Below are 21,543 nucleotides of genomic sequence, written 5' to 3'. Positions count from 1 at the left end.
CTGATAGCTGTTTATTTCACGTTGCCAGATCACAAAATGGGCTTTTAATTAAAAAAACACATTTCACAGGTTGTTCGTGTTATTTGCATCAGGCAACAGCAAGCATTTTTAGGCTTAATGAATGTATGTTATATAAAGGAGATGATTTGGGCTCTTTCTTAACAAGGAACAGTAAATATATATATATAACAGTGGAGATCAAATTTGCGTCTATAAATCTAAAAGTATTTTTACTCACAGAATTTAATTTAATAACTAAAAAATACATTTACATTTTTAAACAGTTCATGCTTTTAACCCATGGCAGGATCATACATACAATATATCCATAGCACAAACAGGAGACTAAGGTATTAGCCTATATTATAGTCTCCCTCTGTATTTTACTTATGGAGCCGCTAGGAAGTATGAGAGGGTACAGTTTAAGTTTGCAAATTAAAAAACTCAGAAATTAGGTTATGTCAGATCAAATTATGTATTTTCTCAGAAATTATCCAACCATTTTGTTTGATTTTTTTTTTTTTTCCCCTGAAATATTCTGCTTCAGGCAGGCATCTGGTGTGTAAAATCTGCATCTTAAATAGGGATCTGTCAAGCAAATTTAATAAGTCTCCCTTACCAAACACACCTAAAATCTGTATGCATGTCTGTACTCAAAATTAGGTCTTAGGGGTTGATTCTGCTGGGTTCTGGTCCCAATCCAGAATAGCATTTGAACACATCCTTATCCTGGAGGGTACAAGTAGCCATACCGGTTGCAGTCAGATTCGCATGTGCTTAGGCATGCTTTTTTTAACTGCTGTCAGACAGCTCTGCTTCTTTCAGAACCATGCCTTTGAAGCAAAAATCAAGTATCTGTCATTTTCAGGACTTTTTAGTTGAACTGAGGGCTAGGGTTGGGGTTGGGTTTAAACAATTTTTGGTTTTTTTAATCAGAAAATAAATTAGAAAAAGCTAATTTTCTGTGTTAAAAGTCAATGATTGTATGTGCAACCACTTTTAACAATAATGGATGTTATGTGTCTAGTCTTCAATGCGTATGTAGCCCCAAGGGTCTAAATTAAACCCATAAAAGCTACGAAGTTCAAATTTTAAGAGAGAGTGTACCATGCATCCTCAGATAACAAGGCACTATGGGTATACTGTTAACTCTGCTATGCTCTAATCATGTATCCTATTGTGCCTAAGTATTGCAAAGAGTACATTAAATCAATTTATTTTGGTGATAAAAGTCAGACCCTTATGGTTTCTTTGATGTCATTTCTGTGATTTAGAAATTATAATATAGAGGAATGAAGGATATCTGAATCAATATGAACTCAGTGTGAGAAGGTCACTCTGAAAGCTCTATGTGCCAGTGAAAAGGAAACATGTTTCTAGGCTCTTCCTTAAGATTTGTTGTGGTAATGACATTGGTGGAAATTGCTGATCTCTAATTATTATTTCTAGACAAAACAATTAACTGAAGCAGAGCTTGGCCTGTGCATAACTGGTCATAACTTGAAAGAGAAGATAGGAATTAAAAGGTTGTTTTAAAAACAACAGTAGCAAAGTGGATTCAGTTAATTTTAAAGTTATGTATTTATTAGTGCATTTCATGGAAATATGAGGGTCTGTCCCCATTAACCTTAACTCTGTCTCTAAACCTTTACTACCAGTATACCTCTGCATGGGGAGGGTCTATGTACTTTCTGATATTTGCATTCATTTGACTGAAAGTCTGTAACTTGTGCTACTATGCTTAGTTATCTTGGCTGTAAATCCTGTGGACTTACGAAATTTTCAGCATGTATTTTTTATGTGATTTGTATAGGGGCTTTAAGTCAAGGATAAACATCTTAAGTAGGCAATAAAGCTAAATTCAGTATCTGCAGGCAGAAAAATCAGGGTTTATGTGAGTGGACAGACCTTTGCAAGAGGGTAGGGAATAAAAAAGTATCTTTAAAAACAACAAGCGAAAGAAGAGACAAAATCAAGGACAACTTTAATGCCTGGTGAAAGGAAAACAGATGGGAACAGTCCTGAGCTCCAGGACAACCCAGGTCCCATTCCTCCCTGCAGGAAGGGCACCTCTAATCAGCACCTTTGCTCTGTCTTGCTTTGGGGAAAGCAGCAGCTGTAGGTCCAGCTGCAGGGTTTTGTGCAGCCTCCCACCAAAGAGGCTGGGATGGCCACTTGGAGGACTCGCTCCACCACTCTTCCGCAGCGTAGCAAGATTTGGGAGCAGCTTGCAGGCAAGGAGGCAGGGCACAGCCTTGATTTTCTCAGGCAGAAATCGTGATGACAAGGAAGGGCAGGGTATATATGGCGAGGTATAAATATATACCTCGTATATATTTATATATACGAGGTATATATTTATATATATTTATATATATAAATATATATATATTATATTTATATATTTTTATATATAAATATATATAAACACCGCAGGGTGTTTCCAGGGCCTGGTCTGAGAGGTGTCCTCCTGAGCCAGGACTTGAGAGAGTGTGCGATATAAGATGAAACACTTCATTTTCATCTTGTGCCATATTACATCAGTTAAAAAGTTACGATTGTGTGATGGCCCTCAAGAGAAACCAGGAGCAACACAAAAGACTTGTCATACCTTCTTGCGATGGGAGGGCACGTGCTAAGGTGTACACTACAAGGGCAGAGCTCACATGTTTTTCACATCCACAAAGAAGCAACTGTCTTTCTTTGCAGGATATTTTAAAAGCAAAATTAGGAAAACCAGGCCTGTTCAGCCTGGAAAAGAGAAGGCTCAGGGGAGATGTTATATCAGCCTTCCAATACCTGAAGGGGGCCTACAAGAAAGCTGGGAGAGGGACTTCTTACAAGGGCATGTAGTGACAGGACAAGGGGGAATGGCTTTAAGCTGTCAGAGGGGAGATTGAGATTAGATGTTAGGAAGAAATTCTTCATTATGAGGGCAGTGAGACACTGACACAGGTTGCCCAGAGAAGCTGTGGCTGCCCCATCCCTGGCAGTGTTCAAGGCCAGGTTGGATGGGGCTTTGAGCAACCTGGTCTAGTGAGAGGTGTCCCTGCCCATGGCAGGGGGTTTGGAACTAGATGAGCTTTAAGGAACCTTCCAACCCAAACTGTTCTATGATTGTATGGTAGATGGATGTATGAGGAGGGGAAGAGGCTGCTCAGGAATGCCACACTGTCCATCACTGGAGGGTTTTAAGGACAAGTTAAAAAAAAGCATACGTCCTGTAAAGCTGCCATGGCACTGCTTTTGGCTGTGTTACCTGAATGCTGCACTGGAGAGGGCAGGAATGGAAGAGCATTTTGAAGCGTGTGTAGGATACAAAGAGTATATTAAATAATGCAGAGATGCATTTTCATGTTTTGTTAATGATAAAGATGCACCACATTAAGGAATAAGACTGGTTTATGCATTTCAGTAGAGGAAAAAAAGGGAATACGGGCTGGGCCTGTTTGCATTTTCAATCTAATTCCTGTATTTTCAATCTAATTCCTGCTGTTTCTTTAAGTAAAATAAGTAAAATCACTGCATAGGGCAGAGACATAAATGGGTGCAGATATTTTATTACCTTTATCTATCTAAAAAGTATACTTTCTAGGCAGGATTAGAATACTGGAGGGATTGCAAGAGTTCTGCTTCCAGCAAAGACAGAAGTGGCAGCATTTACCCGTATCAGAACACCATTTTTGAAGGACTGAAGGAACACAAATAGAATGGGTGTGCATTTGTGGGCAAACAGTCCCCAGCTATCAAAGCCTTCTCTAAGGAAAGGCAGAGCTCAGGCTCCAAAAGAAATGTGCCTTTCACTTTTTAATTCCTTTCTTGAATTTTGTCAAAATCAAACTTCTTTTGGCTATCTGCAAGTTATGGGGTCTCAGATGGAGCTTGATGTTTTATTATTCCTTGCTCACCTTTTGCTGAGCTTTTTATTCCCATGGCTTGTGGCTGTTGTTCTTTGGGTTTTTTTTTTCTTGATTACTGCCACAGATACTGCCACAGAAGGTTGGAAGATGATGGAAAATTGTAGCCTTGTCACAGGTATTTCCCAACATGCATCTGCAGTGCTCTTGTTCTAATTTTGGTCAGTTCATGCCCAGAAAAAAAAACAGTCTTGAAAAAGCACCTATTTTGACTATACTGGGTAACGATTACGAGATTTTGTACTGGTTTGGATTTGTACACAGCCAGTGTTAACAGGCTGATTAAGGCCCTGGAGACTCACTGTTACAGGTTCATTTTAAATGTGGATGGAAAAGAGACTGTACCTGTAGAAGGATGTTACATTTCAGGAAAGCAGCTTAATAGAGATTTTAAAGTCGGGTAAATGAGGTGGAACAGGAGAAAATGTTCAAAACTGCCAGCATGGAAGGAGCAGCAGGGTCACAAATCCACTTTGGTCTCCATCTCGTAGTGGTAGCAAAGGAGTCTCTGCTTCCTCTCTCCAGTACAAACCTGGAGAAGAAAAAATGCATTGTTTCCAAAGGCACCGCATGAAGGTGTGCATCGATGGAACCGTGTTGGGTGCAGTGAAATCTGCAAGAAACCAAAATAGACTATATTCATATATTGAGTCTGAGGAATCTTTTAGAGGAAGGGAGTTCAGAAATAGAAACCAAAATGGATTAATAAAGTCAGATGGTTAGGAAGAACAAGGAAAGAGTTTACAGGTGGGATGAAGGAGAAAAGGGAATACTGGCAGGGAAGTAGGACTCTTGCCAAATACTGAGAGGTGTAAATTGGAGAGTTGAGGCAATTAACAGGAGAAGGTAATTTAGAAGATAAATGTTCGGTGAGAGAAGGAAATCTGGAAAACATAAAATGCATCAGATGTGTCACTATCTAGAGAGTGGCACATTTGGGATATACTGAGTTGGAGAGGAAAGCTATTGCAGCAAAAATGTACGCAGTTTTGGATGTACAGCATTGGTGCATCGTGAGGCAGAGAGATGGTGATTACCTTACTGTTCTTCTGGCAAAATCACACCTGCAGTTCTGTGCTCAGCAGCAGGTGCCACATGTGTGAGTGATATTGAGAACTGAGCAGAGGGGGGATTCACACAAAAATAACAAAGTTTTAGGAGGCTGAGGAGACTGTCTCTGGCTTCCTTCAGACATTCTCATAAAATACCTGGAGAGAATAAGTACGAGTGTAATGGAGTGTTGTTATTTTGAATGATACAAGTGCTTCTGGCGGGGAATAATGGGATAAAGTATATTTTTGAAAATAAATCCTAATAAGGGAACCTCAAGAGAAATTGTTGGTATTGAGATTTTTATGAGGTTCTGGAAGTCTCCTAAACAGATTTTAAACATGTCTGGGGAAAAGCAGCACATACAGTATGTAGAATATACATATGTATATTGTACTATATTCATAGGTTGTATGTATAATCTGCATTGAAGGAGGAAAGGTATGATGACTGAGTGGAGCTTTTCCTTCCCTGATAACATTTGCTCAATGGTATGTTCCTCGTAATTTCAGCAGTAGTGAATTAGAAAAAATGCAGTCAAATTTTCAGGCTTGGACAAAACCCTATGAGTGCCTTGATTTTTAAGTGCTAGACTTCCAGTACTTACAGCTTAGTTTTAGATGCCCTCAGGAATTCTATTTCTCGATGGCTTCAGCAGGATCAGTGGATGTTTGTGGCACTGGAAGGACTGGTTATAGCAGACTTACATGCAGCTTCAGTGGTGACTTTTAGACATGTTTGTGATTATTTTGTAATGCTATTCATAGAATTTTTTACAAGAAACAGATAAAATTTAGACTCATTAAGGTGAATGCACACACTCAAAAGAAATAAAGGCAATATCGTGGAGAAATTTGCCATTTTCATTAATATAGATAATACAGTTTTATCATCAGGGATTTCTTTTGTGGCCACCTTTTTGTGCCTGCTTAATTGCCCCCTGAAAGACACTAAAGCAAGCACAGAAATAACTTTTCCCCATCTTGAAGGTAATGCCTTTCTCCTTCTCCATTTTTCTCTTTTATTTTTTACTTATTAAAATATAGAATACAACAAAGTAGCTTTAAGAATCACCTTGTCAGTAATTTAATCCAAGCTGTAAAATGCCAAACAAGCCAATGTTTGTTCTGTTCTTTCTCGTTTCCGTGAGCGCTGGTCAGGGTATTATGAGGATTGACTGTCCTGGCTGTTGCTATTATAGTTCTTGTTTTGTTTGTTTTCATTACTGTGGCACCTAAGAGCTCTAGTTATGGAACAAAATTCTGTGTGCAAATACACAACACAAGGTCTGCTCTTGGTGTGTTTGTAGTAACAGCTGAGAGTTTCTCAATAGCCTAAAAAATCAATGGAAAGGACAGAGGTTTTTTCCTCCAGCACCTGGGCACTGTATGTGCCCAAAACCAATTTCCTTAGCCAAATTTTCCCACTTCTGTCAAAGAGAATCTCCTCATATGTCCACAGCTGTAATGAACTGAGATTGCAGAAGGCACACACCCTACTCAGTGCTGCTGCTTCAACATCACAGGCAGAGGGACAAGCAAAGGGACAAAATCATTTCTGGGGCTGGTTTTTTGGGGAAAGGCTGGGAGGTTTGTTGTGAAATTGAATGTAATTTGATTACTCACCTGCTATCAAAAAGTAAATGAGAAATGCGCGCTGGCACAGCTGCCCCAAAAATGTTAGATGGACATGTGAAGGTTCCTAACAGTGGCATCTCCATCAGAAAGACTAATTTGAAGGTTTCCTCATACACAACCACATTTGTTAGCATGAGATGTGACTCAGAAAGGGCTTGGACTGCAGAGCCTTACTAAATTAGGGCTGTCAGCATCAGACAGCGACGACTGAACCATCACCTAGGAACGTGAGATCTCCCGTATCAGTGAGGCTAATCCCATGTAATCCCAGAACACAAACCACACTCTCGGTTTATCCAAGGCAGCCATTTGTTCCCTGAGGTAGACACATTACATCATGTTTCCCAAAACTGACTTTTCACCCAGTCTTTGAAAAACGCTGATGCCCTGCAAGCATCCCACCATGGAAGGCTGTATTTCTTTTCAGTGCTTTTCTAGCAGGCTTGTTTAGTTTGTAGAGTCCAGTCCTACTGGTTCTAGGTTATCCTTGCTCATGGAAAGCAGGTAAGCATGTTCAATCAGAGCATTGCCTGAATGAATTGCAGGCTTTAGGATGTGGCCTGTGCTTTGTCAGATGCTTTGGAGTGAAAGTATGTATTCTTATATTATTTCTTATATGTGTTTTCCTTCTAGAAGTGGCTTTATCTCAGGGGTCCTTTGAGGTTAGTGTTCCATTCACACCATAACACTGATAAATAGAAGCCACATGCCCCATGGTAATAGAGCCTGTGCTTTTCTGTGTTCCTGGAGTAGCTGCCTGTTCTGTTTTGATTTCGTGGGCTACCGTAACTATCAAACTAGCCTCAGACTTAGAAAAATTATGGAGTTTCACACATTATGTTTGCAGATCAAAGGTTAATCTTTAAACCAAGGTTTGTTACTACTTGTTAAGCCTCTTGCTTGCTTAACATGACTAATTTCTTTCGCTTGTTATCCAAAAGGCACACCAGATAACTGATTAGGAGATAGCTTTCTAATAGCAGCCTGTTTTGTATATTCGTTTAGTCATTCACACCATGAAGAACCTAGTGAAAACCTTGGCTCACAGACTTCTCTGCTGCCACCTTTTGTTCTGCGGTGCTGTCTTGCCCTCACCAGAGATAATGTGCAAAACCTGCAGAAAATAGCTTTCTACTCTTTGATGGGCCCACCACTCCCTAAGTGCTCCTTAAGAGCAAAACTCATCCCATTCATGTGAATAAGATGTGCAAATAATATTATATGCTGCATTTCAGCATGAAAGAAAGCATCTCCTGCTTTTACCGTTGCTTTTGCTCAAGTTATCTGCGATGAATCGGGTGGTTGGCTAGCAATATGCTTTACTGATAATGAGCAGTCTTCCAGCGTTTGTTGGCGAGATTCACCTCTTGTTGTTTTATCTATTTTATTAGAAATAGCATACTAAAGAAAATCATAGTCATAAATCAACTCAACCCCCCCAGGCTTGAGATTTATTTTCAGGTTACCGAAAATCAGCATGTACAGTTCAAATTTCCCTGAGGTTTTCCAAAGTGATGCTGTTGGAGCCCGAGTGTGAGATTATCCTGCTTGAGATATTGTTACCTGGTGATACGCCCTTCAGAAGGCATTACCTGGGCCTGAAACTCAGGCTTGTGTGGTGAATATCAGGATACACACCCCAAGTTGCTGTCATTTCTTGAAGGAAAGCTGGTATCTATCTATTTAGTGGCTGTATGTATATACTGACTTCACACACAAATATGTAAATGTGTGTGTTTATGCTTAGGTATCAGCAGATGTAGGCATGTGAACACTTCCAACTTTTCAGAGACATCTGATTCATCCAGCATGGTTGCTGTGGCATATCTGCTTCTGACAGGTGGACATTCATATGTTGAGGCCAAAGAGCTTGAGTGGTACTTCTAGCCCCAGCATCAGTCTGCTGGCTTGCTTTGGACCTGTCTTTCTCCTTCTTAGCTTTAGTTCCCCCATTTGTAATAACTTTTTTCTTTTTTTTTTTTTTTTTTTGTGCACTGCTTTTCAGTCAGCTGTTAAAATGTGATTGTATGAAACCCCGTAATTATTATCATATAACTTATTTTCCCACTGTGTTTATGCATAGATGGTTGGTCAGTAAATCAGTCTGAAATTGATCATAAGTACTTACCTATGGCTTATAGTCCTGAGCACTGGAAAACAGAAAATACTCCAAGAGTTATTAGTATACTCTAGTAGGCAATTATTTGCTAGGACAGCTGAATCAAACTTCTGTCTGACTTGGACTGAGGCTGAATTTTACATCAACAGTAGGATTCCTCTCAGCAAACTTCAGGTATGTTGGTGTCAGTCTAGTCGTCATCTGCTGCAGATGGAGAAGGATGAAGCCCTCAGGAGGGCACTTTTTCCCTCCTCTTTTAAGAACAAAATATCCTCCATTATCTCTCTCCCTGGGCTGCAGAGGAGGCTGTGTGCTTGGATTACAGGAGACTCCTGGCTTTCAATGAACTGATGCAAGTGATGGACATCCCATCCCTTCAGTCTTATGCAGATAACTACAGCATAGTTTGGTGTCTGGCAGGTTTATAAACATTTTCTGAAGAAGATCAAGCCCTCAAAGTAAACTTGGCTAGAAATACTGGTAAAACTTGAGTGTTGTAAAAATGATGTTAGGTATCTCATTAAGCACTAAACAAGAATCTATATGAAAAAAATATTGGACTGAATAAACAAACACTAAAGGTTTGCATTGGTAGTTTGAGGAATGAAGTGTAAAGAGTCTTCTGAAGTAGGTTTTTTCATCGTAATTAAAGACATGATCTGTAGTCACCATTACTTATGGGAGCTTTCTTAAGTTTTTTTCTTAAAAACACCTAAAGCCTCAAAAGATTCTGAAGTGACCCATTTAGAATCATTCTAGATTTATTTATTTATTTGTGGTAATTTGTATGGATCAAAAATTCTGGAAAAATTAGGCATATCTACGTGAATGTCATGTTTCTTTCCTCCTAACCCTGTCTCTACTCTGCTTATTTAAATACTCCCAATTTCCTTGTTTGAAATGGACCAACTTTTTTACTAGGGCTACAAATGGTCTATTGCTTTTCTGTTTCGAAAGCGAAAGTGTCTTTTCCTATTTCCAAGGAAGATATCTTTGTACTTAATAGCCATGACTCATCCATGACTCATCCATACATTTCTGAAAGAACAGCATCTGTCATTAAGACCCAGTATGATCAAATGGATTGGGACAGATTTCATCCTAAGTGTATACTGGCAGAGCTTTGCAGGTTCAAGAGGAAGCCTACAGTTTCTAATGAAACTTCTCATATACAAAACCTGAAATTATGCCACTGACTGAAATACGATTGCTTGCCCGTAGCAATTGAAACACAATATGCTCACCCATAGCAAAAGGTCCTTCTACCTCCTAAGAATCTGTTTTACAAAACTTACTATTTCTGAAAGCTGGGATTGAGAAGAATGGAAAAAAGTTTTCAAGGTAAAACTGCTGAATGTGCAGAGTGGGCAGATAGGGGAGCTACTAGACGTGAGGGGTTCCCAGGACTTGCTATCGTTGGGAATTTAACTCCCTGTATTGTTCAGTCCCATTCAACAGTTACAGGCAGGTTGGCAGAGTTACAGTGATAATCTAAAAGATGGTAAGATCTTAAGAATTTTGTGGAATACGTGTCCCAAATTTGTGTCACTGCTAACAAAAATGCTGCAATTCATTGGAGAGCCTACACAGCACACTGGTACAGCAGTCTCATCTATGGGAAAAGGCGTGACCTAAACCCGCATATTAAGAGACACAGGATAATTTGGTCACAAGGCACAAAACTGCGGATAGTATGCTTCATTCATTCCTCTTCTCACAGAGCCGCTTCTTTACGTTGTATGCACAGATGTACAGATCTCTCATTGTCCCAGCCAGACATGGAGAACTATAGCAAGAACAGTCACACAGCTGTGTGACGTGCTAAGATCTACTGTACATCAGCCAGCAGAAATAGAAGTTTGCAAAGCAGATACCTCTGGAAGATTCGCAGAGTCTGTCTGGACAATATCTGTTCTCTGGTCAGTATGTACAAGAGAGCAGATTTTCATCTTGGAAGAGAAGTGGGATGGGAAATAAAAAAGGGAAATTGGGAACAGAAAAAGTAAGGTTTGAAAATAAGGCGGAGAAGGGGCCTCCTCAGCCTCCCTGGGTTGAGGAACTTTGGGGCTAGGGAGGCATTGACTTCGTGGATATAAGGCCATGCTTGAAGAATTACAGACCCATGGAGGTTGGAGGGCACTCCCAAAGGTCTCCAGTCTGACCTCCTGAATCAAGAAGATCCCATTTGAGCAGGTTGCTCAGGGCCTTGCCCAGGATGGGTTTGGACACCTTTAAGGATGGAGACTCCACAGCTTCTCTGGATGCCTGTTCCAATGTTCATCCATCCCCATAATAAAAAATCTTTTCCTCACATTGAGTAGGAATTTGATGTTGCAACTTGTTTTCCTTATTTCCTTATCCTGTACACCGCAATAAGATGCCATCCCAAGCCTTCTCTTCCTAAGAACAAATGCACGCAGTTCTCTCAACCTGTGCTCTCATGTGTCCTGTGCTCTGGTTCCGTGATCATCTTGGTGGCCTTGCACTGGATTCACATCAGTGTGTCCTTGTCTGTCTTCTACTAGGAACGCAAAACAGGACAAAACCCTCCAGGCATGGTCTCACAAATACAAGGAGAAGGCAGGAATCATTTGTCCTGGCCTGCTGGCTACACTTTTGCTAATACAGCCCAGCATTTGTTTGGTCAGGATTGCACTGCTGAGGAACTCATGTACTTGTGTTGGAGTTGTGCACTGAGACCCTCAGGACTTTTTCTACAAAGCCAGTTTGCAGCAAGTTTTTTCCCTGCTTGTCTTGCTGCATGGGCTTGTTCCATCCCAGGCATGGGGCGTTTCATTTGACTTTGTTGTGCTCCCTGAGGTTTCTCTCAGCTGGTTTCTCCAGCCTGTCTAGGTGGCTCCAGATAGCAGCCTTGTCCAGCAGGGCTGCTATTTGGAGTCACCTAGACAGGCTGGAGAAATATTGACTGTTCCCCCCATCTGGTGTTATGTGCAGACTTGTAGAGAGTGCAAAGGAACCATATGCAGAGTTTTTCGTTGAGATACGTGGTCTGCTCACTGAAAAGTGTTTACATCTTATGAGCAGGATGTGAGGAGTTGCAAGCACAAGCAGCTTCATATTATGAGCTTATGAATAACTGGTGCTCTCTCGAGGTCACTGCAGTTAGTTCTCTACTGAGTAGTGAAGTTAGTACCACTTGATTATGAATCCATCATTGGACAGAGCAATGAAGGACAACTTCTTAAATCCTACTCTTTGGGCTGTGTTTCAGGATGGGTCAGATTTAAGTTTATAGATGGGGTGGGGAGGGGAACACACAACTGTGTATCATATGTCTGAGACAGAGCAGCCATGTGATATAGCCTTTAACTAGATTTCACAGTCTGGGTATAGGAGAGGAGCTGGTTTTCTTTTAGCTGGTCTCCTCTCCATCGGGTGATTTCCAGTCTGATGTCACACCTGCGTGATCTGTGTAATGTGCCCAGACTATTCATTTTAGAGTTATTACCTTCGTTTTTGTTACCTGTTGGTTTTATTCACTGAGCTTTTAACCCTTAGGATGTTGTCAGAACTGCCAAATTGTTCCTCTATTGTATGTTCACAGTCACATTTCTCAGTATTTTCTGTCCGTTCATGGAAGATTGTGGGAGCCCAGTAGCAATTCCCAAATCCCTGAAAAGTGATTAGCAGTTATTGTTCTGTAAGTGCTTAACAGGGAGATTAAGACAGGCCACCAGGTGTTTACACAATAACATACAGTAGCATGGAAATACAGCTCTGGCTATTACATGGTGTAAAGAGGGTAAATGCTTGCCCTCAAAGAGATCAGCAATTATTTTGATGCTTGTATTATATCTCATTTTCTGTAATAGGTTGTGCAGTTCTGTTATTTTTGAACTTTTCATTCCCTGATAGGGGTTTATCTGTGTTTATAGTAGCAGGATTGATCTGTAACTGCAAGATGAGTTTCTGTTAAAGGCATTCTTGCACAGTCAGAAAGCTGCAAAGCCACGTTTTTAGTCCTCCCCTTTATCTATCATAGCATATTTGTATACAGCAACAATGGAATGTTGCTTCACATTGCTTCACATTGCAGGTTTGAAATAAGTGATAGTGAAATAGCCTGGGAGCAGGGCAGATGCTCTTCTGTAGCGAATCGTGTCATTCACTGTGTCTTTTTTTTTTCTGTTTCAGGAGGTTGGAAGCATTATTGGAAAGGTCAGGAAATTACTTTTTCTCTTTATTTTCATGTCAAAATATTGTATATCAGTTCACTTCATCAGGCCAGGCTAACTTTGTTTTGTGTTTCTTTAACAGAAAGGTGAGACAGTTAAGAAGATGAGGGAGGAGGTAAGACAAGTCTTGATGATGTCTTTACTTACCTTTCTTTCCAGCTCAGAAAACAGGGAAATTCAGCGTGTGCAGACCGACACTGCCACCACGTGGGCAGTTAATGTAACATCACCATTCTTTGCAAGTGGTGGTGTATGAATGTGCTGGCCTCAATTAAACCTTGTTGTTAGTGTAACCTCCTTATCACCGCAGCAGTCTGGAGTCTTTCATTCCCATAGCAATACGCCTGCTGCTGTCTTATCTGAGGAACAGCTTATCCAGCATGATTCTGTGCATCAAAACCACTGTATCTTTCTTTAGCATACCACCATCAGTCCTGCACGTGGCCTGGCCTCCTGGTAGAGAGTTTCCAAAACCTGAAACCAAGCATTAGATTGATGCGCATAAAGTTTGAGGATAGACACAGGCTTCAGCAGAGCTGGAGCCAGACTTGTGTAACCTGAAGTATCCCTCTGACATGTCTTGGCAAAGCCTTAACTTTCTGTGAGTAGGCTATGGACAGGGTTGACCTACACACCCACTATTCACATCCTTTGGAAAGGTCGCAAACACAAAATAGCTAACTAAAACAGGGCACTGCATAAACCTCAGTCTCCCCAGTGCCCACAGGCATCCTTCCCTGCTGTAGAGCAAGCTGCACTGTCTTCAGAGGATTGTGCCCAGGTGGAGGTTACAGACCTGCACTTGTCCTGCAAGGCAGCACATCTTACTTGGAAATCCATGTAATTTTCCTTTTGAAACAAGTGCTAAAAGCATAACTCAAAAGACAAATCCTACTGTTTAAAACTTTAAGAGTGCAAAGTGTATAGAGGATGCCTCAAGAAAAGTCAATTTGGTTTTGGTAAACGTGCAGTATATTACTATGTCAGCTGCTTTGTTGTTTTATACACTGATAGAAGGTCTGTGGCAGGGAAATCTCAAAGTGTTTGTAGTAAAGAAAATTGCTGAGATCCATCTTTAATATACACAATAGGGAGTTTGTTGTCAGGCTGACTGAGTCCAGAGCCCTTATTTTGATGATAAGAGTTTTCACGCATGTTTTCACACATAAATACATTTGCTAAACTTAAAAAAAAAAAGATAGAAGAAAAAGAAAATCCGATATCCTAGGTAATTTTGCTAGTTTATTAAATACATTTTAGTTTAATTATTAATTATGATCATGGACAGATATCTTTGGATATAATTTGCATCCACAAAAGGGAAGCTGTCATTGGAGAGTGCTCCTGACTTCGGAATTAAGCATCTTAGAGAAGAGTTATGATTCCTGGTTAGTTTTTCAAGATATTTATCAAGTGTTCTTCTTCTGCTCCCGAAAATCTACAGGTGGTCACAAGAGGCTTTATTTGATTGGGGGGGGTGTTATTTTAAATAAAGGAATTACATGCATCTTTATATCAGCACAGGACAAAGAGGCTGTGTTTCCACATGATGGTAACTTGGTCCTCCTTTAAATGAATACAATATCTTGCTGTTGAGCAGCAGTATGGACGTGAATAAGGGCTCAGACACACAGCAAGCACATCAGCTGACTTGTGGTAATCCTGAAGACAAAGGGCCAAATTAACCCAAACTATCTCACATTTGCTACAGGCCCAGATCCTCGAGGAGGGCAGTGCCTGTGGATGAGTGGAGGCTCCAGTGACTCCTTAGGCTGCATTTAGCACATTTTCATGCCTGAAACCTCAGGGAGAGTGTAGGGTGGGTCTTACCTGAGCTGGATTTGATTATTATCTACACCAAGATACTCTTAAATGTATTTACATCTGGTTTAGGGGTTTTCTCTGCACTGCCACAGTGGCATAAAGGGGACTAAGTATATGAAGAGCCATTCTGGCCTGTCTCCAAGATTTAGGGTTTTCTGACTCCTTCCAGTAGGCTCCTTGCCTAAAGGCGATAACACTGTTACTGTTGCCTGTCCTACTACTACTCCTTAAAGAATTGTTAGTGCACAGTAATTGCCTTTGCAGGAGACACATCTATAAGGAACCTTCTCCACAGTGCAAAGCAATGCCTGGGCTAGACCCTGCCTTTGGGTCTCTGAAACAGAGAGGTGTGTCTTCCCTGGGAGATGCTCCCTGGAGACAACCAACCTTGTCTGAAATTCTGCAGCTCCGGTCCTGTTTGACATTAACCCAGCAAGAGGAAAGGGAAAAGACTTGATTATGCAATTATTCGCAACTTTGAGTTACAGAGGCACTATTTGCATACCGTAAAGAAGGCTGTCTAAGTATTTACCGAGACAGAATCCGGCTTCCCACAGTTAGATGAATTTTTGGAGAGTGTTTATGCTGAAATTATGTAATGTTTGGGCTGCAGTTGTAGGAGAGGGAATTAGAAGCCTCAAGATATTCCTTCCCAAACTGTATCCCTAATCCTGCATACTTTGTTCCCTGGGAAGTATAAATTTGAAAAATATTTGTTCTTTTTGACAGAGTGGTGCTCGAATCAATATTTCAGAAGGCTCCTGTCCAGAGAGGATTGTGACAATAACAGGCCCAACAGATGCAATTTTTAAAGCTTTTTCTATGATTGCACTAAAATTTGAAGAGGTAAGCAAATAAAATACAGGGGGTTTTCTCTCTTCATGTTGAAATACAAACACTGTTTGAATTTTCTCATGTTGGCTTTAGTGTTAAATATGATTTGTTTAATGTTCTATTTAATAGCAATGAAAGTGGTTGTATTTTTATAAATGCTTTTGGCAGCAGTGCTGAAGAAAAATAATGGGTCAATTTACAAGCTGTTTGATCATTTCTTTTGCTTTTTGGAAGCTTCAGGGAAAAGCAATTGCTTCTAGTAATGTGCACTAATGGTAGGAAAAATGTCTTGGAAAATTTCTGGTCCCATTGTGGGTTTGATTTGAAAAGAATAATTGCCTAACTTTTAGCTCTGTTTTTATATGATTCCATTTGGTATTGATGTAAATTTTATATATGTCAAAATGAATGTGTAACTCATCTAAATAGATCTTTTTTTTTTAATTTTAAAAACAAACTGTATGATTACCAATTACTATATTTAAAGCTTAGCTTTTAAATTTAATTAAAATAACAGCACTAAGAGTAAGAGAGGCAAGAGCTCAATCTACTGTAGAAAAACTGCAGATACATACCTAAAGTGCTGGGATCTTCTCAAGTGTCATGGACCAACTACAGTTAGATATGGTCGCCGCTTTAGTGGGAAACCTCACAGAAAAGAGAGCACACTACAGAATACGAGCTCTTGTTACTCAGGAGAGGATTTAACTCCCTCTGCTTTTGAAAGTCTTACATCTAGTCGAGGCATCTCTCCTGTCCTCTCTGTAGAGACAGAGGCCCCTGCAGAAGGCAGTTCACCTTTTCCTAAAGGAAGAGCCTGCAGACAAGTGGACTGATTCACCTGCAGCAGGATAAAGGGACTGTGTCTCTTCACTGATGATTAAACTAGAGGGATGTGAATCTCTTTTTTAAGAGTACTTATTTCTCCAAGTCAGTGAGGTTAGCACTGGGAAATGCTGGCATTGATGGCAAATGTCAGTGTGTGCCTTTATTTTACCCATGCTGATTGTTCACATTTAGAGCAACAAGACTAGAAGAGAGCTTGTCATCGGGTGCAGTTGTCTTCTAGCAGAAGCAGTATGTCTTGCAGCCTGCAACTTCACGGCATGACCAGAAACTAGTTAGATTTTTTCTGTCCCCTCATATTGGATCCACAACCTCAGTTCTCAGATAATTAGACACCTTTTCACTCCTCACCTGAATTTATTCATGAACAGTTTATGCAGCTTTGTTTCTGTGCCAGCACTGGCCATTAGTTTAAATAATTCTTGCCTTTCCATCCCTGGGGAGATTCCCCTCTTAGACTTACTTTTAGAAACCAGTTTTGTCCCCTCACACCCTTGCTTTTGCAGGGTGGGTGATCCAAGCTCAGTCTTTCAGAGGATGCAGTTCCTACCCCTCTCATGACTTTATTAAACCCTTTCTAGCTTTTTCCAGTTACAGTTTATGTTAATTGTGGACAGGTTGCAAAGAAGTTCCAAAAGGGCTTATTTTATGGCACTAACAGTCCCTTGTCCTAGTTATCATGCTGCCATGTCCCTACCACTGCTGGAAATGCCTCACTTCCTATTAGTGTAATGTTTTGCACACAACTGTGCTGTGCCTTGTGGGTATACCCAGCTCCTGCTCAGGTGGTTTCAGTGGGAACCTCTTCAGTCTCAGCGAACATTCCTGTCAGCCCCCAGACAAATGACCCAATTTTTATACTGCAAATGTTAATCCCATTTATATTTCTTCAGTCCCATGTGGGTTTTCAGATCTTCCTGTGTGATACACCAATCTTTCAACATGTTGTTAAAGTACCCTGATTTTGTGGTATAGTACATTTTATAAGAATGCCTTTTTTTTTTTTTTTCTTCCTTAGTAGTTATTAATGAGATAATGACTTAGAGGTCAAATCCTGCAGAACCACACAAATAATTCTGTCCAGCCCAATTTTAAAACCACCTGTAGTCATCTTTTTCTCAGCTTTATCTCCTACCCATCTTGTACCAATCCCTGTTTCTTCTAAGCTTAAGAGGCAGCTTTGTGTACGGTACTGTATCCTCCAATGCACTGAGACCTGGAGAGAGCAGTCTCTCTGCTCTCTACATGAAAAACATGTTCTGTTTAGGGCTTTATCCTGAAAAATGCTGAGGGAATCATTAACAGAGATAATCCGTGGCAGCTCCCACCAAAATGAGTACCCAGTGGAAACAACACTGCAGTTCTCATAAAAACATGGAACGCTGCACAGCATTAGATCCTCACCCCACCACACCGTAGTCTTTGAAAGTGCTGTGAAAGCTAGCAGTAGGCAAAGAAATTTGAAATTCAGGCATCTGACTGGATTTTATGCATATTTACCCTTGTAGATTTTAGAGGCTAGTCTGGACTCTTCACGCAGGTTTTAGCAAAGGAGTATTGGCACTCCCTGCAGATCAGGTACTGCGGTTATATATCCTCAAATATCTGTATTTAGTTTTAATATAATTGACTTCTCATATATTTAAAAGAACAGAGGTAAAGAAATACATCTCATATAATCAGTTAGGTTTTCTATAATTATTCCTGTCAATAAAATGGGGTAACTTTAACACTTTGGGGGCAAAATAAAGTACTGTTTCACAAATTACAAATGAGCTATCTACCAAATGTTATTTTTCATGCATATCTTTTTGTTGGAGATGATGCATTTTTGTTAAAGATTAACTCTTCCTACTACAACTACAGTAAATCCTGTGCTGGTGGTTTCCAAGTGTGGAGCCACCTCACAGACCATCCAAGAGCTGGCTCTAGTTTCTGCCAGAGGAAATGCGTGCAGTGCCACAGGAAGTTAAGAGGTGAAAGAGATGGGAATCTCCCAGTTTGAAAGACAACTGTTGTGTGAGAGTCTGCAGCCAGCCCTACCTGGGAGCCTGCAGTTCTGGAGGGGATGTTTTTCTGGTCATTTCTTGTTTGTTGTAGTTTTAAGCTGGATTAACTCCTTTATGCACTCTACACTGCTGTGCCCGCATGTTTAGATTTTGCTCTTTTTAAATAACAAGGAGAAAACAATGAGAATAGCGGCTTCCAATTTTTGTGAAGTGCTTTTGAAGGCACTAAGTGTAGTGAAGACTTTGAGGCCAGGCCACATATGATATGGAAGTGGAAGACATTATCAGGGTCATGCTGGGTGGCTGAAGAGGGTTATTTATCTATATCTGGATGATCGTGTGCCTCCACCTGACACAAACATGATATAGTGAGATGGCATCTTCCAGCTGAAAAATTGGCATGACTTAGGCTTTATTTCAGATACATGGGTGCTGCAAAATTCTGTTATCCCTCTCAGTTTATTTTAGATGGCAATCTCTCACTGACACGGGCACTAAACAAAATGTGAGTTACTGGCTGACAGAGGAGTGATTTGATATCTGTCTTGTGGCATGCAGCAATGCCTCATTCCATTCGAGATTTTTTTCTTCTCTTGTAAGCTAAGCAAGGTCACACCAAGTCATTTCTTGGATGGAATAATGCTGCCATCACAAATGTGGAGGTACTGTCGGAATCAGTGCTGGACTCACTGAGCTCTGACACCGGTTCAATGAGTTGTGCAGAGTTGTTTGAGGTATTGTTTCTTTTTTCCTTTTTTTATTAATTTGGGGTCCTGATCACATAGTATAGGTACCTTTTTCACTTTTTGTTCTTAAACAAGTGGTAGTCTTGATAAGCGACAGTGTAAGGAATCACATCAGTTGTGTCTGTTGGAATTCTTGTTGCATCATAGATGAGTTAAATGAATAATGAACTGCATGTATTCTGTCATTTTTGTCCTAATCTTTTGGGTAGCATTTCTGTGAAGGGTACAATAGCTGTGCCGTGCCACCTCACAGATGGACGAGATGGTCTTTTCAGCTCACGGCTAGTGTTAGTAAACCACATTAGAGAGTCTCATGAGTTGTTGGATAGGCATCACGCAGCTTGTGGCTCTTTTTGTGATCCTAAGTGTTCTCAACAGCATCCCATCAGTCAGTGTGAAGATAAGCTTTATCTTTTCCTCTGTGATGAAGACCGTAGAGGGATTGGTTTGTCTTGCCTAGAAGATTTTGAACAAACAAGATATATTTAGAACAATGTACACCTTGCAACAAGTAGCATACTGAAATGCTCATGAGAACATATAGGTCTCATAAGCATTGAATAATGAGATATAGGGATATAGGTTACATTACCTGGATACAGGTAATTGCTCTTCTGCTGAGCTGTTTTTACTCTGGTTAAATAGCTGAGATGGAAGATTTTAGAAATTATGTAGCACTACAAATGCTTATGGATCTGCTTCAAAAGAAAAATTAAATGGGGGGGGGAAGAATACAGGAGGAAGTGGGGGAATGCAGCAAAATATCATTACTATATGATTTTTTCTGCTTCAGATTATTCACAGATTATTCTTTGTTGTTCCCTTTTTTAACCTTTTTTCTTTCTATCGAATCTGGAAAGAAATTGCATGAAAAAGTAAAAACATATCATATAGTAGGAATGTTCTAATTGAGATGGTGGAAAAGAGGCCAAATTGGGATTTGGGAGCCTGTGAACTCAAAAGCCTCTTTGTCTTTTCCATCTGCTTCAAGTGCTCTAATGACGAATACCACCTCCTCCTCCTAGCCTTGCCTCAGAGACTGTCCTCTGGTCCCACAGCGTGGACCTGCAATGCCAGACAGCAGAAGGGTTCCTCTGGCACAAGCTGCTGGTGTGGTTCATGCTTACGGCGTATCACCAGCAGAGCCAGCAGCTTTACCTGCAACAGAATGGTTGCAGGCTCCCCAGGTCTCCACAAACAGCCCAGGCTTTTGCTCTGAGCCCTTCAGTGCTTACCAGGAATGACAAATCCTCTGCTAATTCTCACTGACGTTGTGATTACAGGACATAAACGCTTCAATGACAAACAGCACAGTGACAAGCAAACCGCCTGTAACACTGCGGCTCGTCGTCCCGGCAAGTCAGTGTGGATCCCTTATAGGAAAAGGAGGTTCCAAAATCAAAGAAATCAGGGAGGTAAGTCTTGAGATGTCTGCTGGGGACACTGGCTAACTTGACATCTTGCCAGCCTACTGCATCATCCACTGCACTTTGCTCATCACACAAATACAAGCATGTGCTGAGTGAAAAGCCTAGAAAAGCCTTGCTCTGGGGGAAGCACAGCTGTACACTTGTACTTACCATGAAGGTAAAGACCGTGTGTGAAATAAACAACAGCTTTACAATGTATTAGTCTTTGATGCAAAGCATATAGCAAAGCGACAGGTTAATGACAGAAATGCTTGTCAAGTTTTATTTCAGGCACAACCCCTTCCCCACCAATACTCAGGGGATTCCAAGTCAGAGTGTTGCTGCCATTTCCAGATTAGTTACCACCCTTGCAGCCAGGGAAAGGCCCAAGTAGCATTTTACTTTCCTGCTCCTTTCCTGTTTCTCCCTAATCTCACTGTGTCACAGGTGACCTGATTTCATGTATTCCAAACACATACTGATTTTTTTTTAATCCAGACTTTATCTAGGTATCATTCAATGTGTTGCACTAGCAGTGTCTTTTTCCTCTAACTAAGAAGACAAAAAATTACCATACAGTGCCAGGTTTAATTCTTCCATCCATGACTGTAACAACGTAGCACATGCCAAGCCAAGGATCCAGTGTTTGCAATTAGTCAAACAGGGAAATGAGATACATGCTCAAGTTATGCAGGGAAAATCTGAATAGGACATTTCAGAAAACCGGATTTTTATTCTGGAGAAAGTGATGGATTCCTTCTAAATAGGTATTCATTCCAACATGGGGTGAGGTGTTGAATATCAAAATAACATGCTGATCCATTTTTTTATTTGACTGTGTCAAAACAAAAGCTCTTGACAGGCTCTACCAAATCGAAACTTCCTTTTCTTTATCTTAAACATAGCTTCAAGATAGTAGGTTTTATTGAGCTTTTAAGTTTCATTTTGAACATAGA

The 21,543-nt window shown here is 40.5% G+C and overlaps 1 protein-coding gene across 9 annotated transcripts in view; it reads left to right on the top strand.

Moving 5' to 3' along the window:
- The window catches only part of LOC115606092 (poly(rC)-binding protein 3-like), a 488,875-nt gene that overhangs the window by 431,323 nt on the left and 36,009 nt on the right, over window positions 1–21,543 (top strand). For all 9 annotated transcript variants that reach the window (XM_030481488.2, XM_030481498.1, XM_030481435.1 and 6 more), the window contains 4 exons: window positions 12,879–12,902; window positions 13,002–13,034; window positions 15,473–15,589; window positions 20,462–20,593. In XM_030481488.2, the coding sequence (XP_030337348.1) occupies window positions 12,879–12,902; window positions 13,002–13,034; window positions 15,473–15,589; window positions 20,462–20,593 (306 nt within the window). The remainder of the gene's footprint in view (window positions 1–12,878; window positions 12,903–13,001; window positions 13,035–15,472; window positions 15,590–20,461; window positions 20,594–21,543) is intronic.

The sequence above is a fragment of the Strigops habroptila genome, chromosome 1, assembly GCF_004027225.2.
Source record: "Strigops habroptila isolate Jane chromosome 1, bStrHab1.2.pri, whole genome shotgun sequence".
NCBI lineage: Eukaryota > Metazoa > Chordata > Aves > Psittaciformes > Psittacidae > Strigops > Strigops habroptila.
Note: the sequence above shows the minus strand (reverse complement) of the source record. Positions and strands in the feature narration are given on the sequence as shown.